This window comes from Gymnoscopelus braueri (assembly GCF_963280865.1).
Source record: "Gymnoscopelus braueri genome assembly, chromosome: 16".
In the NCBI taxonomy this organism is placed as follows: domain Eukaryota; kingdom Metazoa; phylum Chordata; class Actinopteri; order Myctophiformes; family Myctophidae; genus Gymnoscopelus; species Gymnoscopelus braueri.
Window position 1 is genome coordinate 30,749,352 of NC_137616.1, and position 23,290 is coordinate 30,772,641.

Sequence of the window (23,290 nt, forward strand, 5' to 3'; positions counted from 1 at the left end):
ATCCTATCAGGACAGAGACCTCCACAATGACCATTTATTAGCTTCAATTTATAGTTTTTCATTTCAAATTTGTATATATGATTTAGGCGACAATTGTGGAAAAATGTATGTGATTAAAAGTTTGAAGAGCTCCAGTGACCACTCACTGTACTTTTCATATAAATATTCACAAAAGGGGCTTGGATGAAAGCTCAGAGTTCCCCAACACAATAATAAAACATTGAAATATGAACATGAGTCAATACCAAGATATGCACCAGTGTCTAAAAGGTAACTTTAACAGCTGATAACACTAATTTAGCTGTGACTCAGGAAGGGTTATCATACCAAAATATGATCTACAGATTACAGACATGGATCTTTTCCAAAATTATAAGTAACCGTTGTCACCTCGAGTGGTAACGACATCTGGTCTGGCCCAAGGAGGACTAATTGTGGTATTGAACAAAATAGGACGGGACACTGCCAAAATGTTGCGATCAGGGAATGTAGTTTTTCTTCTATTGGCAGATTTTGCAGACCAGAGTTCAACCTTGACCTTCGCATACATGCCATCAATGAGAAATAGACCCTCATGGCAGCCATACTGGCATGAAATAGTTCAGGTCTACCAATGCTACTAATTAACATTCATTCAGGTCAAACAGAGGCAGGGTGCTGCTGTTTGTGCATGTTGGCTCACTGGGAAGGCTCTGCCTCTGCTTCATGGAACAGAGCTTTAATTAGTATAATTAGTACCACCTGTGAAGGAAGTGAGGGAAGTAACATTATACTGCTATTTCATTTCAATATGGCTGCTGTACCTATCGGATATCCTGTTACTGTTTACCAATGTAAACATGTTATGTACCTGATGCATCTTAACAGTAGCCTACTGCAGTTATCTGAAGCACCACAATGAGGCAGCAGTTTCCTGGAATTCCCCTTGAAATGATGGTGGACAAGGTAACCTAGAGAACACTGGGCAGGGCAACATTTCTTTTTTTTATATTCTTTTGTTTTACATTTGATTTTCTACATTTATTCTACACACACACACACACACACACACACACACACACACACACACACACACACACACACACACACACACACACACACACACACACACACACACACACACACACACACACACACATACACATACACATAAATAAAATAACAATTTGTTTTTGTTTTACATTTAAGGCCCAATATTTCTACAAATTGCAACAACTTGTGATATTCAGTCAGTTCGGGCATAAACAAGAAGTTAAAGGGTAAATTGTAGGTCTGATAATGATGTAGCCTACCGTGCATGTTAAAATCATACTTATTCTTTATTTTGTTTTTTTAATTTTAGAATAAAATGCCAATTTAACATTGAGGTGCCCACTGTAACCTGTATCCTGGACACAACAGCGAGAAAAGGTACTGTAAGTAAAACAACAGGTGAGCGACAACCTCTGACTGTTGGCTAGAAATGTTATGAGACGATGAGGTGGGGAGTGATACAGAGTTTGAAAGTTTACTGTTGTAGCTTTTTGTTTTCAATTGGCAGAATAGATGTGTGTCTAGCACAGTATTTGATATGATGTGTACTGGAGATCATCTCGGGCTGTTTCCAGTGCAATTTAAACCCTGATAATGATAAAAGTCCAGTCCTCTAATGTAAGACAACCTCACTTTTGTTCAGATCACATCTTTACAAATTATTTTGGGCAATACAGTACTGTAAGTGTCTTCCAAAGTTTATGAGCTGCTAGGCCTACTTTAAGTAATACTGTGTAACATTCATTTAGTCTTTTTGGCGACACCTCCATTGTCATTACAGCGTTCGCCTATCAGAAGTACTGCTGTTTGTCAGAAACTGTATTTGTAGCACTAATATACTGTACATACATTTCCACAAATAGTTGTAATATTGCAATAGTGTTTATAATATATAGTGTTATATAGTGTTTATAATATTTCACAAATAGGTGGAGATCTTTCAACATATCATCCGCTTAAAAAGTGTGTCACTTGATTTTGCAAACATGATCATCATAACCTTGTTTTTCTAAAAGTTATCTTCGGTTATATTAATAATTTAGAAGAAAAATTCAAGGCAATTTTTGTGTAACAAAAGTTAAGATCATGTTCCTCACTCATATTGGGATACAGTATAGACCTGTTAGTAGCTGCTTGTAGCTAAATTAGTTATTTATTCTGTAAAATATGGTAATATTAGATATCACCATCTACAGTACAGTAGGTGTGTACACAGAACTGTGTAGCATGAGAATACCCCTTGTCGAGTGAATCAGGATTTTATATTTCACAATTGGCCTATGAAATTGTGAAACTTGGCAATTAATTGAAACTCATTTGGTCAGCTGTGGCACCTTGCCCTAATCTCCTTTTGATTAATAATCAGGATTACAACATTAAGTAAAAGTGCATGTGTGCTCTCTTCTCTTTTTAAAACATAGACTTTGTTGTTAATATTATTACAGTCCATGAGTTTTCAAATCTCACTTGACTAATTGACAATTGTGCTCATAGTGGCAACATTAAAGTCATAGTTAATCATAAACCACGGAGGACATTCTATGACTCATAAATGTTTCCATGGAATGAGAGGGCAATAATTTCGCTAGTCATATTTCTGTTTGCATCACTTTGCATTTTAGTCAATTTAAATTGACTGTATCACACAATACAGACACCTTATTGATAAAATAGAGCTGGTTAATGTCCATTAACACAGGGTGCAGTTGGTGGGGGTCACATTACAGTCTCGTCAAGTACTGTACCACTACATGATTGGCGTATGTCACACACATCCATACAGCAGTAGTAGTAAATGCCCACAGTGTATTTACAGCAAGGGTACATACAGTTGGTGGGTCTCAATACGCATGCTGTACCACCATAGAGATTAGTACAGTATATTTCACACTTTTTTACTTTAAAAAATACTCATACTCCGGCATGGATATGTTTTTCAAAGTCTTGTTTGCTAAAGTTTTTAAAATGATAAAGTATATAACCTTTTTTATCGACGTGATCTGGCTATTGACATTTTGATCTGAATTCATTATTTCACTGTCATTTCTGGCTTGGACTTTAGCCTTCAAGGACAAGGATTCACGATGAGCATTAATGTTCAATTAACAATGATTGTCTCCGCCAGGCCGAAAGGCATGGCGAGAGAGTATGTTTTGCCCCCTGTCCGTCCGTCCGTCCGTCCGTGTGTGTGTGTGTGTCCGTGTGTCCGTTTGTGAGCAGCTAATCTCCGGCACCGTTGGCTTGATCGCAGCGAAACTGTGCACACACACTCCCTGGATGCCAATTCAGAACCTCTGCCCCAAATCTTTCACATGGGCCTGTTATAGCGCCACCAGGAGGCCGCTTTTTCTAAAACACATTTGTTGACACTACTCCTACAGATTTTGTCCAAACATCACGCAAATCGGTACACAGTATCTCTATAGTCATTAAACGAAAGCAGTATTTCAGATTTTTCATATTCCATCCTGATTGGCTAAAAATGGCTTCCAAAGTTTGCAGGAGTGCTCCGTTTTGAACAAAATGCCTCAAATCATGATCACAGCATGCAATTTCCCTGAAATTCTGCACGCACATTCCCCCTAGGCCGAGGACGAATTGTCACTTCAACTCTTTCAAATCAGCCTCATGGTGGCGCTATAACAGGCCGATTCGTGTTTTTACCTATAACTGCACCGATCTGTATAAAACTTTGTATGCACACTCCCTAGAGGCCAAGTAAAAACCTTTGCCCTGCATTTTTCACATCTGCCTTTTATAGCGCCACCAAGAGGCCGACTTATGTAAAACAATTTGTTTTATATTACTCCTTCCCATTTTATCCAAATTTCACACAAATCGGTACACATGATCTCTATAGTCATGTGATCAAGATCTGTTTGATTTTTTATATTCCATCCTGATTGACTAAGATTAACATCAAGTTTGCAGTAGTGCCTTGTTTGGAACAAAATGCCACAAATCATGAACGCAGCGTCTGATTGCGGTGAAACTTTCCACGCACATTCACACTATGTTGAAGAACAAATGCCACCCTTTTAACATTGGCCTGTTGTAGCGCCACCAGCAGGTCAAATTTAGCAAAACAAATTTTTAGAACAAAATGCCTCAAATCATGAATGCAGTGTCCCATTGCTGTGCACGGCCTCGGAAGAAATGGCACCCTTTTCACATTGGCCTATTATAGTGCCACCAGGAGGCCAAAATAACCTACCTGGCCTGGCGGAGACCTGTGTTCCGAGGAGCACTTTTTCTAGTTTTTCTTTCTTCCCAAAGTATTTATTATGTCAATTCACCACATACTGCTGATGGACTGGTTAGTCCATTGGCCATTTTCTTTCTTATTTAAAGACCTTCTCTTGCTTTTAGCTCAGTCTTAGGTTGCCCTATGTTTTGTCTAGTCCACTCAATGGATTTAATTTAATTAATTGTAATGCCCTATTACAGCATTTTACTCTCTTTAAAAATATATATAATTAGTGTGTGTGCTCCGGTGTGACAGGACATTCATCAAACTCTGACTTTGTATTCAAAGACCCAATTTACATTGACGGCATCTCTGCAAGCTGGCCTGGTCAGGAAGGAGGATTTGTTTATCAAATTAGTCATTCTCCTTCAGGAGTTCACAGACCAGCTGTCAAGGCACACGTATAATACAAGGCCTTGACCCACCTCAACCAATACACCACTGTGGTATACCATTGGGTGGTATACCGCAGCTAAATGGGGAGACCAGATATTGTAATCATCTCTATCTGTTGCTTCTGCTCTGTGAGTGAGAAACTATTAGTGATTCCATTCAGTCTCAATAATGTAAATAGTTAAACAGGTCTCAAAACCATACTTTTAGCTATCAATAATTGCCAACAAAGCAGACTCTCCCAATGTATATAACAAAGTAATGATAATATTTTTACAATATAGAAGTATAGTGTACTGTAACCGCATCTCATTAGAGTAGAAATAATACTCAGCAAAGAAATAACCTGTTACTTGCATTACTAAACATAGAGATGCCAGGTTGAAAGTTGTTTAAGTGGAGCCAATGTGATCCATAATATTGCAATGGAGTGTTCAGTTGCTAAATATATACACTAAAATATATGTATACCTTGCTGGTCTTTTTCATATTGCCTTTTGTATGCATGTTGTTGCATTGTTTTCTCAACATTATGGTGATTACATTCATGCAACATGACTAAATAGGTAATATTTTATGTTATGTCACTATGCAAAGCATCGTGGGTACATTTGTGGGGTGGGCCATATTATATTATGCTGTACTGCTTACCCGTCATCAAAGAGACACATATTTAGCTTTTCTTCTCTCTGTTACATCATTTGTTTAGCAGCTAGCCCAAGATTAAACACTTAAACTTGTTGAACAAAAAGCTAAACAATGAAAACATGAATCAGTGAGTGTCCATCATGGGCCCAAAGCTTTCAAAATGTGACTCTGGTGGCTGTCGTGTTCTAGCAGCATCACAGCAGTATTCTAGGTCTAAGCCAGTGGTTCTCAACCTTTTCTGGATCAAGGCCCACTTAAAAATCTCAATAGTGGTCTTAAGTGGTCAGATGGGTGGGCCGTGTGCATTTTCAGAGCATGTTTATCTTTATGACCAGTCGATCGATTGTGAATTAATTCATGTTCTATTATCATTAAACTGTTTGTGTTTTGCCAATTATTTGGGGGCCCGCTTGCAATATCCTCACGGCCCACCAGTGGGCCCCAGCCCACAGGTTGAGAACCACTGGTCTAAGCAAAAATGAAGTCCACTAGTTGTGCAAGAAACTCAGCTTTATTGTATTTACATTCTACACGACTAATGAGGGAGAGTCCATCTTGAGAGCAGCAAAAGCGGTTAAATTATCAGTTCCTAGTCACATCACTCTGTTTAACCAATGCCCTGCTACTTTACACTGGGGAGCATTAGGAACAATTAAGATGATACACTTTTCTCTGTCCACATACAGGTGTATGTGCTATTACTGTTTACAATATTATTGTAGCTGAAATGGACATTACCTGTTATTCTTAAATTCTCAGCGGTGTTTAGAACAACAGCATTTTATTACATTTTTCATCTTGACTTGCAGCCATTTATAATGGTTGCCGCAGCCTCAATTTTCACATAATAACAAACCTGACTAACAAATGAATTACCGTAGTAGGTCAAACTAATTATGTTACACTGCAAAATCCTGAAGGTTAATTCGACTCTTAAGAGTGTAAAATGTCGATTTTAATTCCACTGTGTGGACGAGCAATCTCTGTGAAATCAATTTCAGATTGAGATATCATCATGACCACTTAACTCATTCTTAAAACTGACATCCTATAGTAACATCATTTCAGTTGAACATAACCCTATCTTTACACCAGTCATCTACACGTTGGCCATAGCAACCATCATTGGATCAGTCCAATAATAAACAAATCCACAGATCAGTTCTTCTGGTTGTACTGTAGAGTTGCATATGTGAGTCTCAGAGCTCCTTATTTGGAGTGGACAGAACTGACACTGAAATACAGAAATAACCAAGAGGCTATTTAGATTTTAAATCGGCAGGGTTTTCAAATACACGCACACACGCACGCACGTACGAACACACACACACACACACACACACACACACACACACACACACACACACACACACACACACACACACACACACACACACACACACACACACAGATAAATTATGATAGCATCCCTTTTAAAGCATTCTTTTATGGACACTTGCAAAACAGCCAATAATGAAAGTAAATACAATACTGACCTCAGTTTTCATCTGTCTTTTGTAGTGGTGGTCAACTGTTTCATGCTGTCACTTTTTCCTTTTAATGGTGCCTGAAAAATGACATGAATCCAATGAACCACTTAAAGCCTCTATTCTTAATGAAACGGACCTGAGTTACAATTGTACTCGGTCTTGCCAGGGGTTCCCGATAAGGTCTTTACACCTTGGGGGCGTGACAAATAAACAATACTAAAATCCATCTGCGAATATTAATATAGTTGATGCCTCATTCATACAGGTTGACGCCTTTATTCACTGTGAAAAGTGTACTCTTGACACAAATAGCTGTTCAAAAAAATAAATTTTCGTCTGAATTATCACAAAAGAAAAAGCGCACCTGGTGTGTAAAGACCTTCTTGTTGTTTTTAAGAAAGAGTGGGCAGCTCCCTTCCATTTCCCTTTCCTTTTTGTAATCTATTGTTTATCTAAATTATTTATTTACGTCTACCTAATCTTGCATTTATATTGCTTATTTATTAGGCTATTTATTTCATCCAGACTTTTGTTCTGTAAAGCCTGTCAAATGTATTAGTATTTTGTACCGTAGCTTCATTAACACAATCGAAAAGACTGAGGGGGTTAACAGGTTGGGTTGGGTACCATTAGATGGTTCAGTTTAGGAAGGAACCAGGTTTGTAAAATACCCAAATTTGTTAATTACGGGGACTAATGAATCCTCTTACCAAATCAATTTCTCCCCTTTTGTGTGAGTTCTGCCTAGGGTTGGCATTTTAAATATTGTTCTTGAATCCTGTATCAAGTCGGGGTGTCTCAATAACTACATATTGGCTAATAACTCAATATTGTCATGCAATACTAGAATACTGATCCATGGCTTACCTTAGACATTATGAGCTTGATAAGTTCTTCCCGGACCTGATCAGTAACACAAATGGAATGCTTATTGTTATCAAAGGGGATTGACGGGTACATATTTAAATATATGGATTAAGGAGTGATAAAAACGGACTAATGAATATTGCAAATTGACTTACCCTTTGCTCCGCAAAACACCCTGTTATCAAAATGAAGAAGCCCTGGATAGAAAGATATAGACATTAAGTCTAATATACTGTAGTAATTAATTTCTCATTTCTAAACTTGTGTGGAGTGTTATCAACAACAGACAAATAATTACATATTCCTGCTTGAAATTTGTAAATTGTTGGAAAATACCTGAAAACTGTTGAGGATGGTGAAACCGTAATTAAGAAAGACTGCCCAGGGATAGGTTGGGACGTCAAATATGAGCATTAAGAAGCCCAGGAACCATGTCACCCCAAAGAGGGGGGTTAGGATGACCACCACCTTCAGGATACCCTTTGCCGTGTCCTTGTCCTTGTCACTGCCGTCAGAAACAGTGTTCTTCGTCAGCGTTAGGATGACCACGCCCATGCAGAACATGTTGGTCATAACAACGATTCCCATAGGGAGGATAAAGGCATGCAAGGAGCCTTTTAAGAGCGCGTCGTAGGTGAGCCAGCAGCCTTTATGGTAGGGCTTCTTGGTGTACCTGTAATACACGTAGGTGACACCCACGATGACGGAGGGACAGACGTAGCCCACAATGGTGGATAAGAACATGAACACCCTCTTCCTGAGCGGACTGAAGACGAAGATGAGCTGGTGGACGAGCATGGTGCTCAGGCACAGCGTCCAGCAGAACATGGCCAGGAAGAAGAAGTGTTTGCACAGCGCCAGGACCAGGCACACGGTGTCACCGAGGCTACCGGGGTCAAAGGAAGCAAGAAAGCTGCAGAGGGCCAATAACAGGCAGATGGAGATGTTGACCATGGCCGTGTGGCGGAAAAGCGAAAGGTTGGACTTGACCACAGCTGACCACACCAACGCCTCAATGATGAGGAAGACTAGCAGGGAGCAGATGGACACACCCAGGCCTATGTAAGTGATCTCCTCCTCGAACGGGAGCTCGACAGGGTTCTTGGACATGAGAAAAGAGAATGAGGTAAGGTGGTTGCACTGGCAGAGCGTGAAGTTATCCATGCCTGTTTTCAAGCTGCAACCTTCGCCTGACCATTCGTTGGTGGTGGTGTTCCAGAACACACAGTGAGCTTTAGCTTCGGTAGTCAGCTCCGCGGGGAAGGCCAGTGTAATGTTTATGGATGAGCCTGTGCTGTTCGCCACCGTAGCTGATACCAAAAGGCTGGACATTTCCGAGGCACGGATATGTTCAGAGTTTCTGTCGGGGAGTTTTGAGACAAGGTTTTTCATCGCCATGGTTTTGATGATTCCAGAGGTCTTGTCCAGGTTGACGTCAACGCCAAACACTGTGCGGTTGCAGTCTGAGCCACTGTTTGCCCGGCAGATTTTGAGCTCTAGATTTTCTGTGTTGTGACCTTCACTGTTGTTGACCTTGATATTTTTAACTAGACCTTCCACAGACGTAAGGTACTTTGTTGACATTCCGTATTCAATGGACTTGTTAACCTTGTCCCATGACTGGTTAAGCATATTGCTTGCTGCACCGAGAAAGCCCTAAAACAAAGAGCAAAATTAATTCTACATTACTGTTACAATACATTCATTCTATAAATGCCTATCAATTGGCCTAATTTACACAATTTACAGTATGTGGAGGCCATGTGGAATTAATAATTATAATCAAATGTAACGGCAGCCTCACATCAAAGAGACTTTCGTCCAAAATTATGGTTTGCGATGCAGTGGACATGGAATCGAGAATAGTGATGGATGCACCCAGGTCAGCCATGGTGTCAGTGGGTGTACTGTCTTCAGACTTGGTGCTGTTCAACAGACCAGAGAAGATAACCAGAGCTACCTCATTTGTAGCCCCAAGTCCCTTCAGAAAGTTCTAGAAATATACAACAAAAAATACGTTAATGATAGCCTTTGAAAATAGCGTCTACCATAATCACAATATGATTGTTAAGCTTATTGGTAATGGGTTCTACTGATGAGTGTACTGTGAAAAATTTAGTATTTTTGCTATCAAACTAACAAACTCTAAATAATTTGTATGAAATTAACAGTGTTTTTCACGCTAGACCTACAAGCACTTTTGGAGACCCTTTTAACAATTTTAAACTATTTTTTCTTTTATCCCAGAAAACGACGCCATCCAAATGGTTAATGGGTAAAATGGGTAAAAGTAATGAACATATTGTGATGCCATACTTACCTCAGATGCTATCTTTACTTTGTTCAGCTCTTCATTGACACAGTTGGAGTAAACCGCCTTCCATTTACCACCTTCACATGTCCGCTCCCTGTAGCCAACTCTGCCCGGAGGGCATTGTCGGTTGATGACAGTGCTTCCATCTGGGGCTTTTGGCCAAGCTATATTCTCCTCCTCGATTTCCTCACAAATTTTACCACCCGCTACATGATTAAATCAATCAAAAGTCACATTATGCATGAGAAGATGGCCCGAAAAAGCAATTGAATGAAAAACATTATGATTTTTTAATCGTTAATTGTGACTTTTTTCAATCTTATTATAGTATAACGAATAATTATTCTGCACTACATTATCAAAGGTGTAAGGACATTCAGATCTACCGTAAATCACTGGAATATCTACAGTTCCATTCTTGACTTGGTTCTGCTGGTTCTTAAAAAAGATACCGAAGGTTTGCGGTGTTTCTCTTTCCTTGCAGTCAATCTCTTGCTCGACATCGTAGTAGATGATGTCCCCGTCACCTTAACATGAAGTTACATTTACAAAAATATTTTTCAATACAGCTTTCATTTCTAAGTGAAAAGTCCAGTCCCTACATAATATTTGTATAGTGGCTGTCAGTTTAATAGGAGAGCTGAGAGGGAGACGTCGTCTGAGAAGCATTGTCAGGAGATTCTAGGATTGCTGTCCCAGAATGTGAATCTGGCGGAATTTGGTTGTGGAAAGAGGAAAGTGCAACACATCCACCAAAAATAGCAGATCCACTAAAGATAGCAGATCGTCAAGCTCGCTTGTAGATTGGCTCAATAATGAATGCCCTATTTTATACTTTGTCGCATGACAGTGTCTTATCCCTAAAACACCCGCGCTGTGGTGTTACCCGTTACATTATGCATAGGTGTGGTTTGGGCGTTACATTAATAAAACCAATCAGCGTGCCAGATCCCATTGCCTCTGCGCAAGCCGTTATCCCCAGTGCAATCTTACGCTCTCTCTCCCTCTCTGCCCATGGAAGAGGCAGTCCGACCTTGCCTTGGAATACATTTATATTTGATACATCGAATTATCACTCACACATTGCTGGTTATAGAGAACAATTGCTTGTGTTCTGGATTAATTTAACTGAATGGTCTGTGTGGTTATAGCAAACGCAGATCAAACGACATTTTATTTCCCTTGAAGGGTAAGACCACTTTGGTAGAGGTTTGAGTTGTGTATTTACCTTGCCATGATGTAACTCCAAAGGTGGACAAGAAATCAAAAATAATTGCTCCATTGATTAGAAATTGATAATTCTAAATTTGCTCCTCATTGACTTACATTGTACGGTACAACAGCTCTCAAGTCACTCTTTTAGCACATAAACGAACACGAACAAAGCTGATTCATACAATATAGAACCTCACCAAACCCAGTACTGTTTGTTTTTTTAATAAAAATGTTAACTTCCTGTTGATTTTACTATTTGAAGATCCGGATCCGGATCCGCGAATCCAGTCCGGGTTTTCTTCTTAAAGGAGAAATCCGGACGAGCTAACGTTGTTTGCTTATTTCTCTCCCTGGCAACACCGAGTTGCCAGGTTCTGGGAGAGAAACAAGCAACCAGCGTTAGCTCGTTCGGCATTAGCGATAGCTTCTCAGGGACTTTCAGTGCATGTTTGAGTATCATGAGACTCTACAATGAGTGGTTGTAGAGAAAAAAATAACTTTGCATCGGTTATAATAGACGAATTTCCCTTAGCCACGCGCTCCCATTATGCCAACGGAGGGGGTCGAAAAAATGACGACAGGGGTATCGCTGGAAAAAAACAACGCCACTTTCTACGTCGGTAGGTGAGTAACGACACATCAAAGATAACACTTAAAATGTCCGGATTTCTCCTTTAATAAAAATAGCAAAATCAACATGAAGTTCATTTTTATATTAAAAAAAAAACAGTACTGGGTTTGGTGATGTTCTATATTGTCTGAATCAACTTTGAGGAGCAATCAATGGAGCAATCATTTTTTATTTCTTGTCCACCTTTGGAGTTACATCATGGCAAGGTAAATACACAACCCAAACCTCTACCAAAGTGGTCTTGCCCTTAAAGCGTAACTGGCAATTGCTGATAACACAACTTATTAACACAAGGAATTAACGTTCACACTTTTGTGGATTACAGTAAAATTGTAATGACAATCACAAGTGTTACGCTGAAAACTCAGCAGCTGCCCTGAGGCGCTTGGACACAATACCCAACGTTTGCATCATACGCTCTATAGCCTTTGATTGCCTTTCAATAAATTCATAATTATCACCCACATGTTACTGATTATAGAGAATGTTATATTATTGTAATCCGTTCTTTATTTCCTGCGCAATGGATTCATAAAACTGAAGTGTGTATTTTAGCGAACAGCACCACGCAGCACAAATCATTGTGTTTGAATAGACTATCATCTTGTTTAAACACAATTGACACAATGAATTGACACTCTCACTTCTGCTGATAATGGGAACATTTGAATCATAGAGATTCGTTGAGAATTAGGAGTGAGAGAGAATGTTGTGCGCCCGGCCCGACTCCCAACATGTCCATTGCAGGCGGCTCTACAAATCAGATTTGGCATAGCGGGTGGTTTTAGAATCCGCTATGCACTTTCCCATACGTGTATAGGCAAGATAGCAATTTTAGGGATATCGCAACAACACGGCCATGGCCACACCTACAGGCGCAAATATTGGAGTCAGCATAATGTTCGTATAGCGGGTAGCATGGCCGTAAGATACCGTTTGGGGACAGCGCCAGCTGCCTTGTGCGTAATTAACGGGTAGCGGTTAGTGCCAAGGGATAGCGCAGGGTGGAAAATAGGGCCCAGGGTCTTTATTCCATTTTCTGAAAAGTAACGATTTGGGACATGCAGTACAATATAGTTCCACGCGACAGCGAAGATATGTCCCAACATAAACCTAGAGCATACGGCTTGCTCGACTTACTTCTAGGGCTTGGCTTTATAGGGCCTTTGACCTCCCCTCTGTAGGACCATGTGGTCACCAGCTCTTCTGTGATGTTCTGGATGTTCTGGATGGCAGCAGTAACTTTAACTTTCCTAAGCTCTTTACAGTCCACTGTCAGAGGGTCAGTGGTCATGGTGATGGTGTCAGGCAGGAGTGCCACCATCAGCTTTGCCTTGGCTGTATGTCTGACTGAGCCACTGGTGAAGCCACACTCGTATGTACCTGTGGAGAACATTTTAGTTTTACACCAGTTAAGAACAGATGAGACCCAGCTAATGTAGACAGCAGAGCAACTTGTAATTCTTGGCACTGTGACAACATACTGTTGTTACTGTAGGTTCCCAATGTGTAAAAAAACAAGGCAACCCTTTAGAAGGAGCCCGCCCGGCAATTTTAATATAGGAGGATACATATGTCATCTTTGTTGTTCCCCAGGACCGTCACAATCTTGACTATTTTCACTCGAGGTAGGCATTATGCCTGGCTCTCCCAGATACTTGCCTGCCCAGGTCCCTGTCACTCTTTTGAGTGTGAGCTCAACACAAGACTGAGTCTCTGTAGAGCAGTCATCCATGCTCACAACAACGCTGCCTTTGTTGAGTTCAAACCGAGTCAGGTTTTTGTCCATCCGGGTCAGGTTCCAGCCAGAGCTGTCTGTTGCCTCTCCAAAAGTACAATTCAACGTAGCGTCTTTTTCATACAACACTGTGTCATATGGGTAGTCAATACAGACCATTCCTGTTTTGGGGGATGGGTGTTAGTATAAACGTGTGTCATTTGTTCTTGTTAGGTTTAATCTGTAACAGTCAGACTACTCACATGATTTACTGAGAACGAATGAGAGTATACATGTTGGCATTTTGGCATCTATTTGTCACTCCCTGCATACACCTTAAACTAAGCCTAGCAAATGAGAGGAATGCAGGAATTGTAGTAGCAATGGTTGAGAGAAGCTTGAGACTGAGCAAGAGCATTTCACAGCTTAACCACTTGAGTCCTATTTTTTTTTAAAGCCACGTGATTGTGGGCTTTGGTTGTGCAGGATACAGCATAACCAAAGCCCCTGTGTTCCTTGCTCTATGCTGAAGTGAACCTGGCCTGTGTCAGTTGTAGGTGGAAAAAATGATGCCAACTTGCCAAGAAAAGTTTCGTAAAACAAAACTGTGCCATACTGTATCTATGTTAATAATGCCATACTGTATGTCCTAGCGTGCAGTCTATCACTTGTTAGAGGTAGGTTATTTCGATTCCGATCTAACAAAAAAAAAAAAAATTTTTTATTTACATACCTAAAGTGTCAACAAGAATAATGGCAGCCAGACTGGTTTCCAGCTCAGTCACTGCCGTCTGAAGTCTCAAAGTCTCAAAAAAGACACTGAATTCGGCCTCAAAGTCAGCAATGCTGGGGTCCGAGCTTATAAGCACAGGGTAGAGGACATAAGTTATACAGTTCCAGAGAAACGTAAATGTACATTTTAATATGTGTGATTTGTAATTGCTGTTGGTTTCACAGCAGTGGAAATGTATTTATATTTGTCATTGGTCCATTTACATCACTTAAACCCCATTTGTGGAGTCCCTCAGGGCTCTATACTGCGAAAGGTTTCCCTAGAATTTGGATGCTGGGGTTTAAGTGGTTAACTCCAGTAGTGTTCACAGTGAGCTTGCATAACTTTTTATTATAGTAGCTTCTACATTAGCTTCCACATTCAGTCACTAAATATTATTAAAGGACAACTTCACCCATTTTCAACCTATCTTCATGTAATTGTTCCTCACTAATGGTCATTTTAATATGGTACCATTTTTGTCTACGGTCTGTGTCTCAGAGGAGGGCTGTGGACAGTTCAGGAACCCGCCTACCAGTGATATCATCGGTAGGCAGGTAAGTTTTCTTTTTCTTTTTGGGCGGTGAAACCGCCCCTATAAGTGAGGTTTGGATATTTGTACAACAAATCCTGCGCTGTGATTGGCCAAAAATATACCCCGCCTAACCCTGCACCGTGATTGGCCAATCACAGTCTATTCAGGACTGTGATTGGCCAGTGTCACATGACACATGTGCATAGCCCTATATAAGAAACCATAACTTAAAAAAAAACATAAATTAGTTTTTTTTAAGTTATGGTTTCTTCCATCATAAAGAGTGTTTCAATAAATGTATTTATTTTTTGTACATGATTGGTTGACTCCATTCAGTATTGTGATTAGCTAGCAAGACACCGCCCACTTCACACAGGGTGTGATTTATTTTATTAATGTGAGAACAACGGCTTCTATTATAGCATGTTAACTTTCCAGGAATAGAAAGCCTGCAGTTTGTACTAGCTTGGATTCCCCAGTGATGATGTCACTGTCGCAGGTTTCTGAACTGTCCACAGCCCTCCTCTGAGACACAAACTGAGTGAGTAGACAAAAGTGGTACCATTACATATTATAATAAGCGAGGACCAATCATTATATATGAAGATGGGTTGAAAATGGGTGAAGTGGTCCTTTAATGGTATGGCAATGTATATCAGTTTGTAGTGTTGATGTCAATGGCATGTGGAAAAACATTAAAAAAATTACATTGGTGGTACAGAAAAAGACAATATGTGAAATTATAAACTATAAATAATACAAATGGATTCAGGGTTTAAACAGTAACACTGCCTGTGACAATCCAACCTTTGTGAACATCCTGTTGGTAACTGCCGTTGTCATGGTAAACAGCATTAACGATCAGAGAAGCAGCTGTTGGCTAGCTTGCTAAAAAAGCCAGAAAAGTTTAATCCAAATGCCAGTTCAGGTTCTTTTCAGTCAGCTTTTGAGCATATCCTTCCTGAAATGGCTGGGTGTAAGCCTACTGGATGTTGACAAAGGTTATCATGTCTCCTAGCAACAACCATCTATAAACAAATGATAACATTTAAATGAGTAAAGTACACCTCTACTGAGTAAAGTACCTCCATTTTGTAATATTCACACCCTCCAACCCATTCAGTGTTTTCAAGCCGTCTTCAAGCTTAAAGAGAAATAAGGGGTTTGGGACACAATACATAACATACAAGATAAACTGTAATACAGAGGTCATGTATGTTGGACAAAGGAAGTAGGGGAATCAAAAATGTAATTATTGAAATTGGAGTGCATCTCAGTGAGAGTGGAATGGACCTTACCTTCTGTTTTACTGTCTGTTCGTCATCAGTCCATGCCGCTTCAGATTTTGAGACTGTCCCATTGATGTGGACTATGTTGATAAAAACAATAATTCATCATGATTAACACACACACACACACACACACACACACACACACACACACACACACACACACACACACACACACACACACACACACACACACACACACACACACACACAAATAAAAACAAGCAGTCTGAAGGACGGCAACATTTTTCTGGGAGGATGTCCACAACAGAGTAAAGGCTGATCTTGGGATTAAAGTGTTGAGTTTAACAAAGATTGTAGGCTGTTCCAGTCTCTGGTTGATGTGGCAGACTGTAATGATGACAAACCGAACGCAGTGTTTGTTTTTGGAAACCCTCAGCAAGTATGCAACAAATGACACAGGCTGGGGGGGCAAACCAAGTGGAGTGTTGTACTGTATGAACCAATGAATAATTAGGTGTATAAACATGGCTGGTTTACATATTGAGTGCTGTGGTGCGTTCTAAAAGGAACATTTGTACCCAGCGATAAAAGGACATCAAGCCCTGCCTGCAGATCTGTAAATGACATCCCCATAATCAAACATGGAAAGGATGGTCATTTGTACAAGAGTTATTTTAGCAGATGAAGTATAGGAAACTTGATGTTTTATTTGACCTGTATAGGTCATGTAATGGAAGGGGGCGTAGTTAGTTAGTTCATTTTTTACTGCCAGCCATTTTGGAGGAGAAGCCAGTAAGACTATATTTGAGAAGCCATACTGCCCAGTTCTGTTGTGCACTTTGCTTGTACTGTACAGTACATACTCCCAAGTGAACAGAATGGACGGCACATGGGAGGAGAAGGCACGCCACTACTGAGGCATGACAGAGCTGCCCGTACTTATTTCCTCATGCATAGAATAGTCCCCACTCCTTGGGGTGTTTTTTTGTCACTGTATATACCTGTATATGCACTACGTGAAATTTTTTCCTCTGCATTTACCCATCCTATAACAACTAGGAGCAGTGAGCAGCCATTCTATGGTGCTCGGGGAGCAATTAGGGGTTAAGAGTCTTGCTCAGGGACACACATCAACACATTGCTGGCCTGGAATCGTACCTGGGACAGCCAGGTCCATGCAATACAAGCTGATCTACTGTACCTGTACATGAAACTAATGTGATCGAGCATGCTTGTTTGTGATGTTTTATTATACTGTATATATCTGTGTGTGTGTTGTAAATATACTAGAGTTTGGGCCGCTACGCGGCAATCCGACAGATATGCCCATATATGGAGATCTCTGTATCTGTCAGTTCTTGTCCCTTTAATGCCCATATATGGTGATCCCTGATGTCATCAGTGTATCCCCATATATGGGCATTCCCCTTTTGTGCCCATATATGGAGCCAACTGAATTGTGATCAACGTGTCGTGATTAGTCAAATTTCGCTCAGAAGAGCAAATGAGTTTCCTGTTCCTGAAATTTGACTCTCTGTAGCATTCGAAGATTGTCTTGAGAGACTACATACCTTTGACCTTGGCAATGCAGATTGAAGTGGGGATGTGGGAAATGTTTGCATTGCAAGTTGAGCCATTGCAACAGCCGTAGTCGTAGCACACCTCATTAGTCCAGGCGTACCCTTCTGTGCAGTTGCATTCTGTCTCACTTCCAGTAAGGAGGCATTCTAAACAGAAACACAGAAACATCCATCACAGCCTTAACCAAACAGCCTTAACCACTTACAACTTAGTGTCCCAGTTATAGACAGACATTTTCAAAACTCTGCAAAAACAAAACAAAAAACAATACTTAAAAAAAAAATTGACAAAAATGGCAACAAATAAAAAAATAGCAAAAATAACAGATCTACAGAGACACATTGTGAGCTTGTAGATGGGCTATTTGCCCTATTTTCTTTTAAATGAGGCTCAAGTGGTTAAAAGGAAATTTTGTCTTTTGTTCCCTTTGGTCATTTAAACCTTGTCTTAAAGCCTAATAGTGCAACATCTTAATTGTCACATAGCTTGACAATCCAATGTATAAAGGTTTCATTGAGACATAACTGTAAGGATATCAACCTACATACATGTTCATGTGCCAGCCTTGCTTGTTGCGCAAAGCATTAATTGATCTTTTGAGGAACGCATAGATTTAAAAACATTTGCATTTGAGGTGAAGTCAAGGACTTGTCTCCACCAGAGTCATGCACTCGCATTGGGTGCATTCATTTAAAGACACATTGCCCAATACCCTCCTGGTCACATGATGGGCAAAGTATGGCAAAGGCAAAGTGTGTTGCAATAATCAAGTGGGCCTTTTTTCCCAACCAACTAATGCATAACCACAGCTCCAGGACTACCCCACGTAAGTGTAGCCATTGTAAATGTGAAATGAATCAATATTGAGCAACTACATTGTCCATTTTTCACTTAATTTGTCATCAGAAACCATTTTATGATAACACAGACGTGAGGGGCTTCAGGGGCAGGAAACTGCCTCGCACTTCTCTCTTCAACTGTCACTGTCCATCTTTGGTTTCTGGCTTTCCTCTGTCATGCTGTGGATGTATGTGTTGTGCCTGTTTCTCCACTCCTGGCCAACAAGTTTGAAGTGGCCACTGGCCAGCGAATCCACTTCAACGTCCATCTCCGACATCTCCTACAGCATGCCACTCAAATTCTCCGCCTCACATCTGCTTGAACTTAATAAAAACATCCCCATCTCATCGCGCATCACAGCAGCCATCAGTAAACATGGACTTCTTCGCCGACCCAGATATATCCACCGTAGCTCACGCAGAAAGTTTATTTACCCCCGGACTGACCACTGTATCCCCACACTCTGGACAAACAATCGCCCCGCCTCCGATGTCGTCATACGTCATCACACTCACAACAACAAACCACACGTGCGCTCTGCCTATCTGCGACCACTCACCAAAGCCCCCCCCCCCATCCAATACCACCCAACTCTCAAATTTTCTCTATTCAACACCCGGTCACTCAATAAAAAAGGCGCAATACTCACTGAATTCATTATTGACAATAACATTGACTTTTTCTGCATAACCGAAACCTGGCAAATACCTCAGGAATACAGTCTACTCAACAAAGCTACACCCCCCGGATATGTTTACATTGACAAACCACGCACTGGTCATGCTGGTGGTTTAGCCACAATATACCGCCAGCACTTCAAACCCTCTCCTATTGCCATCACAACCCCCTCCTCATTTGAGCAACAGTCATTTAAACTACCCGGCCCCAAACCCCTGGTCACTGCAGTCATCTACCGCCCCCCCAAACCCAACCCAGCATTCCTCTCCGATCTCTCTGAATTCCTCACTCAACTCTGCGCCATATCTCCATCTGTTTTACTTCTGGGGGACTTTAATTTGCATTTGGATTCCTCCACCTGTAAAGCTGCCACCGACTTCCTGGACATTCTGAACTCGTTCAATATTACTCAACACGTCGACTTCCCTACCCATAAAAAAGGACACACCCTGGATCTGATCTGCACCACCGGAATCACCATTAGCAACCTCACCAGTTTCAACCTCACCTCCGCCATCTCAGACCACCTGGCCCTCACCCTGGACATCGACATCCCCACACCGCTCATCAAACAGCAGCGCTCCATATCATTCCGGAACCTGAAATCCATCCACCCCTCATCTCTCTCCGCCCTATTGACTGACACCACCTTCGACCACTCTCTCACCCAGAACCCCTCCCCCACTGAACTGGTATCCAGCTACAACAGCGCACTCTCCTCCTGTCTCAATCAGCTCGCCCCCATCAAAACAAAATCTGTCTCCTACACCCACTCCGCCCCCTGGTACACTGATCACCTCCGTCACCTCAAAGCCAAAGGCAGGCAACTTGAACGGCTCTCCAAGAAAACCGGCCTCACCATCCACTCTGACATCTACAAATCACACCAACAGCAATATAGGGATGCTCTCAACACCGCACGCAGCTCTCACTACTCCTCCATCATACAATCCGGCAGCAACAACCCAAAGACACTTTTCTTCACCATAAGCAAACTTCTCAAACCCCTTGACACCACCACCACCTCATTCACCACCAGCAAATGTGAAGCTTTTTTATCATTTTTTCAATCCAAAATCGACACCATCCACTCCGAACTGGCCACCTCCTCCCCTACCACCCCCCCTGCCCCCGATCATGCCTCTCCTCAACTTTCCAACCACCCACTCTCTGTCTTCACCGAAATCACCGCATCCGACCTATCCTCCATAACCTCCGGCATGAAAGCCTCCTCCTGCACCCTCGACCCAATACCATCCACCTTCGTCATAGCCTGTCTCCCCTCACTCACACCACTAATCACTAACATAATAAACTCCTCCCTGTCCACTGGCACTGTCCCTCCTGCCCTCAAGCTGGCTGCCATCACCCCCATCCTCAAGAAACCCGGTCTCGACCCCAACATCCCCAATAACTACCGGCCCATCTCCAATCTCCCCTTCCTCTCAAAAATACTTGAACGCACAGTTGCATCACAAATCAAATCCCACCTACACTCCAACAACCTGTATGAAACCTTCCAATCCGGCTTCCGTTCACTCCATAGCACCGAAACCACACTCCTTAAAGTCACCAACGATATCCTCCGCTCCGCCGACAATGGTCTCCTCTCCATCCTCATCCTCCTGGACCTCAGCGCCGCATTCGACACCATCAGTCACTCTATCCTCATATCACGCCTCCACTCCTCCCTCGGCTTATCCGGCACTGCCCTCTCCTGGATGAAATCATACCTCTCAGACCGCCAACAATACATCTCAATCAACAACTGCACTTCCCCCACTGCCCCAGTCACTCACGGAGTCCCCCAGGGCTCAGTGCTTGGTCCCCTGCTCTTCACCATCTACATCCTTCCCCTCGGACAGATACTACGCAACCACGGACTTCAATTCCACTGCTACGCCGATGACACACAAATCTACCTTTCCACCAAAACCATCACCACAGCCACCCATTCCACCATCACCGCATGCCTCACAGAACTCAAAACCTGGATGCAAAACAACTTTTTAAAACTCAACTGCAATAAATCTGAAATAATCATCATCGGCCCCGACTCCCTCACCCGCTCCACCCAGGACTTCTCACTCAACATCGACGGCTCCCTCATTAAAACCTCCCCCCACATCCGCAACCTTGGTGTAATTTTTGACCCCACCCTGTCATTTCTCCCTCATATAAAAAACATCACTAAAATAGCCTTTTTTTCACCTCCGGAACATTGCCCGTCTCCGTCCCTCCCTGACATCTTCCGCTGCCGAAACCCTCATTCATGCCTTCATTTCATCCCGGATAGACTACTGCAACAGCATCCTCCACGGTATCACCGCCAAAACCCTCAATAAACTTCAATATGTACAGAACTCAGCCGCCCGCCTGCTCACTCACACCCGCTCCAGAGACCACATCACACCAGTCCTCCGTGACCTCCACTGGCTCCCGGTCAAACACAGGATAAGCTTCAAAATCCTCATCATCACCTACAAAGCCCTCAACCACCAGGCACCCCAATACATCTCCGACCTCCTTCACAACCACGTCCCCACCCGTTCCCTCAGATCCAGCGATGCCAACCTCCTCAAATTCCCCACCAAAAAAACCAAGCACACCTGGGGTGATAGGGCATTTTCCGTTGCAGCACCCACCCTCTGGAACCCACTCCCACCTCACATCAAAACCGCCCCCACCCTTGCCGTGTTCAAAACCTCCCTCAAAACCCACCTTTTCAGAACTGCTTTTCCCACCTAGCCTGATCTCCTACCACCTTTTCAACTGCCATCCAACTTTTGTTTTATTCCCTGGCCCTCTGCAGCCTTTTTAACTTTTTAACTTTTATTCTCTAGATTCTCTTATTAAAGTTGTTTTGTTTTGTTTTTATTTTGCTCTTCTTAGTTCTATGTAAAGCGTCTTTGAGTATTCAGAAAAGCGCTATATAAATCCCAGGTATTATTATTATTATTATGGAGGGCGCTATCCAAATGAAATCATTGTATTTTAGCTATGAGACATAGCCAAAGTTAACCTGACTTGAATTGGTTGGGGGGGAAAAAGAGGACACAATCGAGTGCATAAAAACTCTGGTAAAACAAGCCCACCTCTGTTTACAACTTAAATTCCTCCTCTGCCATGTGACCTTTTGTTTTGATTGTGCACCCATTGATGGACGGTATGATGTTGCAATATACCATGACTCCCCGCACAATTCCATTCATTTTAATGTTAATATCGTGAGTTGCGCGGAGCGCATTGTAGGCCCTATCGCATTTTCTAAATTCTATTTTAAAACGTATATTCTTTTAACTTTTTGTATATTTTGATAGTTTAATGTTAACCGGATCCCAAGACCAACCTACGTACCATGGGCGACCGGGCCTTCTGCTCGCCGCACCACAGTCGTCGGTTGACTCTTTTAACTCTCTCAGTGCCAAAAACTAGTTATCCCGATTTTTTTCTGAATGCCCTCAGTGCCAAGAACGAGTTATCCCGAGTTAAAAAAAATATTTTTTTTTTTGGGAAAAGAATTTTCAGAACCCAAGATATCGTGATCCGAAGATTTGCTGCTCCATTCACTTCTTGTTTAACTTATTATTATTATTATTATTTTGTTTTACTTAAAAAAAATTGCTGGCACAGTATGAAAATATTTTTTTATTTCATTGGCACTGACTGAGAGAGAGGACTGAAGACCTACCTTTTTAACAAAGCATTTTTTTTGCTACATTGGTTTTACCTCTAAGCTTTATGCCCTCATGTTTTAAATGTTTTATTTCAGTTTCTTAGATCTTTTTTAGTGGTGTGATTTTTTTTTCTTCATGCAATTGCTTATTGTAGCACTTTGAGATTTCCACAAATGTAAAATGCATTATAAATAAAATCCATTATTATTACTGTGATTAAATTAGAATGTATTTGAAATTACAATATATATAAACAGCAACACAATACCTGCCACCAGTTCAGTCTTTATGATGTTGATTGGATTCCCGTCCACATCAGTGTATGGACCATTCAGTGTTGTTAACAAGGTGGATTCATCCAAGGTGACATTGCTCTGTATCATGAGTTCAGCAATGTAGG

At 41.5% G+C, this 23,290-nt stretch overlaps 1 protein-coding gene across 1 annotated transcript; it reads right to left on the minus strand.

Moving 5' to 3' along the window:
- Window positions 1-5,868: 5,868 nt before the first annotated feature.
- Window positions 5,869-23,290, minus strand: adgrf3b (adhesion G protein-coupled receptor F3b). The gene is made up of 15 exons (XM_080452537.1): window positions 23,159-23,290; window positions 17,686-17,841; window positions 16,160-16,230; window positions 15,947-16,005; window positions 14,288-14,412; window positions 13,500-13,736; window positions 12,978-13,220; window positions 10,378-10,518; window positions 9,998-10,197; window positions 9,482-9,670; window positions 8,014-9,333; window positions 7,833-7,874; window positions 7,678-7,713; window positions 6,817-6,887; window positions 5,869-6,554 (listed from the first exon to the last, which is right to left on the minus strand). The coding sequence occupies exons 1-14, from the start codon at window positions 23,271-23,273 to the stop codon at window positions 6,825-6,827; spliced, it is 2,997 nt and encodes a 998-aa protein (XP_080308663.1). The 5' UTR covers window positions 23,274-23,290; the 3' UTR covers window positions 5,869-6,554; window positions 6,817-6,824.